The sequence below is a fragment of the Centruroides sculpturatus genome, unplaced genomic scaffold (genome assembly GCF_000671375.1).
Source record: "Centruroides sculpturatus isolate CEXI.00-Female unplaced genomic scaffold, Cexi_2.0 scaffold397, whole genome shotgun sequence".
Taxonomy (NCBI): Eukaryota; Metazoa; Arthropoda; class Arachnida; order Scorpiones; family Buthidae; genus Centruroides; species Centruroides sculpturatus.
Window position 1 is genome coordinate 51,460 of NW_019384579.1, and position 6,727 is coordinate 58,186.

The 6,727-nt window shown below is 27.3% G+C and overlaps 1 protein-coding gene across 1 annotated transcript in view; it reads left to right on the plus strand.

Annotated features, from left to right (window-relative positions):
* The first annotated feature begins 370 nt into the window (after positions 1-370).
* Positions 371-6,727, plus strand: part of LOC111624433 (vesicle transport through interaction with t-SNAREs homolog 1A-like) — a 90,137-nt gene continuing 83,780 nt past the window's right edge. The window contains exon 1 of the mRNA XM_023367271.1: positions 371-508. Within this exon, the coding sequence (XP_023223039.1) occupies positions 415-508 (94 nt within the window). The 5' untranslated portion in view covers positions 371-414. The remainder of the gene's footprint in view (positions 509-6,727) is intronic.

The following is a 6,727-nucleotide window of genomic DNA, read 5'->3' on the forward strand; positions in this document are numbered from 1 at the left end:
AGCCGGATAATATTGCATTATAACTTGATTTTTGACGCTATTGCCGAATCGCTACAAATTTCTGGTGAGCATGCTTAAACGAAAACAAAAATCTGAAATTTGTTCTATGAATCAATAATTAAGCTCCGAATCATTTTAAAATAACATTCAAATGAAAGAGAGCAACTCAGTAAAAATAATCAATTCTTCCATATTTATTATGTTATAATAATTTTCTTTGTATAAAAGCTTTTCGTGAATTACAGAAGTCCCAAACGTAAACTTGTTCTAAATATTTATATTATAATAAATTAATATTAGTTTTAAAATATTCTAAACTTTTCTCGATAATTGTCTTAAACGAAATTTTTGTGATTATTTTATGAATTACGTGAAATTGTAGTCCGCTGGTGGCGTAACTGTTCTGAATTCAAGATGGCGTCGTTAATGGATTCGTTCGAACAACAATTTGCTGGTTTAACAGCTGATATTACTACAAAAACAGGCCGAATACCTAATTTAACCAAAGGTGAATCCGATTACTTTTAGTATTACTTGATATTAAACATATAAAATATTTACACTTTTTATAGGGCTACAATTTGAAAAAATTGTAGACCTATAAATTCCCACTGTTACTGTCTGTCAGTTGTCTTTCTTAATCTTGAGAACAGAGTTAGACAGATGAAAGTTGAGACCAGATTTGTAAAGCTTAAGGGCAGGATGCCCTGATTAACTATATACAAATTTCTGGTTTTCACTGGAAGTTACATTATTTCAATTCAAAAATTTTAGTCTGAACTGAGTTAGATGGATGGTCAGCACGACTGTATTGCTAATAGGAAAAGTAAGATGTACAGTACAGGGGCAAGATACTAAAAGAATTGAGTACATTGTGATGATGTCACAATAAATAATTGTTCATTGGTAAAAGCTTTTTGAAAGATCAGTAGATACATAAACCATCATAAAAACTCAAATTGTTAATAATCAAATGTATTTGACACACAGAAATTTCATTGAAATTTTGAAAACATATATGCAGTCATTAGTATTAAAATTTATACAAATGACATTTTGTATATGATACTGAATCATTTAAACTTTTTAAATCTAATGAATTTTTACATATAGTATTTACATTATTCACTGTTTTTAATTTATTGAAATAGCTATGTCGATTATAAAATATTTTATTTTTATTATTGGTTACATTCTTTTATTTTATGTGTTTTGTGTTATATTTTTAATTGTTCTGATTGTTTTGCAGTTTTCAAATCATCTAGGATTTGCAAACCAAAATTTACTCTTAATCAAGGATAACGAAAAGCATTATTTAATAAAGAATAAATTTTGGCTACTGTAATTTAATATTTTTATTTTAAAATAAAAATTTTGTGGCAAATTTTATGCATTTGTATGATATTTTGATATTACATTGACATTTTGTAAACAGTTAAATATTTCACAATTTATTACTGCAATTCAGTGATTTTCATTGTTATTGTACTCCAAATATACTTTTCTGTATTATTTCAAAAATTAATTTAAAACATAACTTTTGTTCAACTCCTGATACAACATAACTCCTGATTGTTCAAGATAGAGAAAATAAAAATTATCAGGAAAGGAAAAGCATAAGATAAAGAAATTAGCAAGGTTGCAACTGACATCTTCATCGCAAAAACGTAAGCATTGGATGTTCGGCGCCACCATCCTGTAAGCCTAGAAGTGGCAATGGCATTTGGAATGTCAAGCGTGATTCCACTGATGTTCCAAACACCATTGTCAAACTTCTATGCTTACAGGATGGTGGTGCTGAACATTCGAAGTTCACATTTTTGCAATGGAAACTTTGACCGCAACCTTTCTATTGCTTTTTTTCTGAGCAAGAGCAATTTTGTTCTCTTCTTTATAAAAGTATCATTAAATGAAAAATTTTAGATATTCTTTAATATATGAAATTGAAATATAGTTGATAATGGAAATTAACTTGTAAATTAATTAATATATTTACAAGTAATTTTCAATAATAATTTAATAATAGTGTATTTCTAAATTAATACTACGAAATTTAGCTTTTCTGCATTCTTATATTAAAAATAGAATTAAATAGGATATTTAGGATTCAGAATAACTGCATCATCCTAAATATCCTGTCTGAATTATTCTAGATCAGAAGTCCCAAACTTTTTGACTGTAAACCCTTTCCTTGATATTTTATTGATCCTCTCTTTTTGTTAATGTAGTTAATAATAATAATAATAATAATAGTAATAACATAAATCTGCTGAGCCAGTGTTTATCTATACACTGTTTTCATAGAAAAGATCTACTTACAGTATGTAAATTTACATCATCTTAAATTTTTATATATATAACTGATTGGACTAATAATTTTTAACTAGGACATTGCACAACTTTGTTGTATCATGATAGAATTGAGGCAGAGCTGAAAAGAAAGACATGATTCCTGCATTTGTTAGGCACAGAAGAGTCTGCATCCTTGCACTTGATGGCTGTGGACGGGTCAACTTTGCACTTGCTTCCACAAAAGACGCAATTCATGTACTTGCTGACATGGAGGGTCAACCCAAGAACAAAGCAATTGCCATTGATTGCTTTGTTTTCATGTTTTGTTTGTTTTTGTACCTATTTTCTGTTAGGCACACTCAATATGGTTTTTATTTTTAACCCCTAGGCCAAAATTCCATTAGGCATGCTAAGTTGTGACGCACGGAGAGCATGGACATTGTCAGTTTAACCTCTCTATATATCGAAAACCTCTCGATCTCCATTTTTTACATTTAAATTGACCCTCATTACATTTTTGGATTTCTCATTGCAATTAATGGAAAATGGCAAAGTTTATCAAAATTGATTGAACAAATTTTCAGAACAAACACAATTCTGTAATCCTCGTAGAAAAGGTTTTGCTAATGCTCCACTTCAATGAACCATTTCACTCAACCTCAAAAATGCCTTATCAATCTCTGGAATTGATAACTTCTTTGGAGGCTCCTGCTCTAGATCCATTATTATTTGTTATATATATCAGATTTACCTTTTACAATATAGTGTTATTTCTTTATTTTATCATAGAAGATATCGATAAAGTTAATCATATCACAGTTGTGAATGACAAAAATTATAAATACTGTATTTTATTCATAAAAACAATTACATATTTTTAAAAAACAGAAAACATATTCAAATCTTGAATACATGTGGCAACATATAAAAGTTCAATGTAATTTATTTATAATAAAGGAAAATATAAAAAATTGAAGTTCGTGTCATTATACCAATGAAGTTACTTATCTGTAATGAAAAAAACAATTTAGAAATGTTTTATATTTATATATAAACACAGTGTATTGAAATTCCATGCCAATATTTTTCAGATAGACTCTAGAGTCAAAAATAAGCTTAAAATCTTCTATAAACATTTTTCAAAATTGACTTCAAGATCTCGTTTGCCAAAAATCATATTGGAAACCAATTTTAATTCTCCCACCAAATACTACTACTATTTGTTTTTCACTTTTGTGTTACCAACATGTACTGTACAAACTGAAGCTATTTTAAATGTTAAATTTTGTTTTTTAATATGTAGAAATTGAACTACTCAAAATACCCTCCATGTCTGTGGAAGACATCTTGAGCAGTTGTAAATTATTCTGTTTAAGTTTGTAAAAAGCATTATTTAAAGCAAATTTACATTAAAAACTATTGCTTTCTAACCTTTTGTTTTTTACTGTAATGCAGATGGATACTGCAAAAACTTCAAGTGGCTAAGCTTATTCCTGACCTTGTAATCTATCCCTAAAATATTGGTACAGAGTTTCATTACAATGTGTATATGAATGTGTTGACATTGATTCTTTTTTCTGACGTCACATATATTATTCAAGACTTGAATTTATAGTTTTTTGTTAATATATAACATTTTTATTTATAAATAAGATAGCTATAGTTGAATTAGAGATGTTTTATTAGAAAAAGTTTATTTTTATCTGTATTGATTATATCAATTATATGAGTTCCTTTAATATTTCACTCTGGATTAAAATAGATCTTTTAGCTTAAAGCTATTTTGTGACAATTAAATAGCAAATCAAATTCATCTTAACTATAATAGTGACAAATTAAGTAATATGTTACAAAGAAAAATTAGAAGAAATACATCTGTAACAGATATTTGTAAATTAGGGCTATGCTAGTTTTTGAATACTAAATCTATTTTGTTTTATACTATTAGTATATCAACATAGCAGCATATATTGTTTTCTGTTTATAGTCAAAATGTTTATAGTCAAAATATGTTTGATTATTTTATTTATGTTTTACATTTAAAAGATTTAAGAAAACACTTTAAAATATGAATAAAATCAGTAAATTTAGTGTAAATTTAAAGGCTCATTTCCTGTAAAAGTAATTGCAAAAAATTTTTGACAATCCCTCTGTTCTTCCGTAATCTCAAGAACAGTGTTAGATAGATGAAAGTCAAGACTAGATATGGAAAGCTTAGGTTAGGAGGCCCTGATTAACTATATACAAACTTCTGGTCTAGACCAGAAGTCATATAAATTCAATTCAAAAATATTTTTCTGAATGGAGTTACATAGATGATTGACCTGACTCTGTTGTTATCAGGGAAAAGTATGATGTACAGGGGCAAGACACTATAAATTTGAGATGGAGAACATATATTTTAAATTGAATAAGTGAAGAATACGATTAAAAATTGCAGCAATTATTTTATTTTATTTTTTTTGCTTTTGAACCTCTTAAATTTGAAAAAATTTTTGGTTTATATTTAGTATTAATATAATGTTCAGCATAACATTTGATAATTAGATACATAACAGGTATATTTAGATATTTAGCTAAATTTAAACACTATTCTCTCTATGTAGCCTTATATAAATAGAATCCTTACATTCAATAAATATTTAAGAGAAAATGCATTTAAAGAAAAAATATCTTTCAACCTCTACTTATTTTTAGATCATTGATTCTTATATAAACTATTATATACATATTTGTAAAAGTTTTGAGAGATATTTCTTTATTGTTGCAAGTAATATTTTATATTTCAAAACAAGTTTATTGAAGGAAATGTTTAAATTAACTGTAGGAGTAAGTTGAATTTTTTAATATTGAAATTAATTTTGTTTCTAAATATTTAAGTAATAAAGAATTGATGTGATTGGCATAAGAATTTTTTTAATTTATGGAGAAAATATAAATCCAATTTATTATTAGAAATAAAAAAATTCTTTATTGTAAAATAAATGCTAAATAATGTATTCTAAATTGAACTTTAAATTAATTAATCACATTGTATTTCCTATCCATTTAAATTAGATAAAGAATAGAAACAAAATATTTACTAATTCGGATTAAAGAGACATATACTAAATCTACGTATTCATCAGCTACCACACCGGATATTGAGAAGAACTATTTGAAAATAACAATTATATTAAGGATTTACAAATGAAGTTAGTTGATTTGGCCTGTGAACAGCTCAGTTTTTACAAAGAATTGCTTTTAGCCCTTGGTTTAATTAAATTAATTAAATACCTACTAATGAGGGGTAGATAATAAGGACTTATCACACCAGTGATAATAAGCACAAACACTCAGGTATCAATGTAGTACATTTAATAAAACAAAAGGGGGTGTACATTAAAAATCGATTAGATGAATAATTAACATGAAATAACCAAAATGCATTTTGGATTATCAGAATAGTCCCTCTTCAGTTGGTATTAATATAAAAAAGTTATAATACTTAAAATTATACAAGACAAACAAACTGCTATAAAGGTATGATCAGTGAACATTAAATGGATGCAGAAGAAACAGGCATAAGATGGCTTCATAATGCTACAAGATAGCTGGACGTAAGGGTTACATAACAGTAGGAAGATGGAGTTTGAAGATAGCATTACTACAAGGTGCAGAGTGGTTATAAAAGAGGTGTGATACAGGCAACATCTAGTGAACTAACTTCTTAATGGCCAACCTTCATTCCATTACCTCTTAATTAGTTTGCACATGTTACAGTTACTTTTGTGTTATAGTGATATAGGATACAGGAACAAAATGGAAGCCTCCAATGTTTTATGTAAAAAAAATAAGTGAAGAACAGAAAGACATCTTAGTCATACATATAAAAAATAATAAGAAAATGAACAGTGGAAAATTTGACAACAAATTTACTAGAAAAAACGTTTCAATATGTGGAATGAATTAGTTCAAAAATTAAATGCATGTGTTGAAACTAAAAAAATCTGTTGTAGAATGGAAAAAAGTATTTTAATTTAATCCTTTCTTCAGTTTTCTTCCTTGATCTATTTCTTAAATTGTTCAATGAACTTAACACTTCTGATTAATAAATAATCTTAATATAGTGTCTATGCTCTTAATAATTTATACATATAATTTACTGTCATTTTCTCTTTTTCAATGAATTAGATACTTCTTTTTATTTTTGAAAAAATTTGCTGTATAATTTTATCAATTATGAATTAAAATTTTTTTATTAGTATTGACTTGATGCGAAAAGAAATGTCATCTACTGTGGTCGAAAAATTCGTTGCCTTCTCAAACAACGTCTTTCGGCTCTTTCTAACTCTTCGATAGCGATAAGAATTGCGTATCCATCAGCCATTTTCACTTTCGTGTAGCGATCTCACATGCTCGACTCAACGTGAGTAGCAACTCGCATGGTGAGATG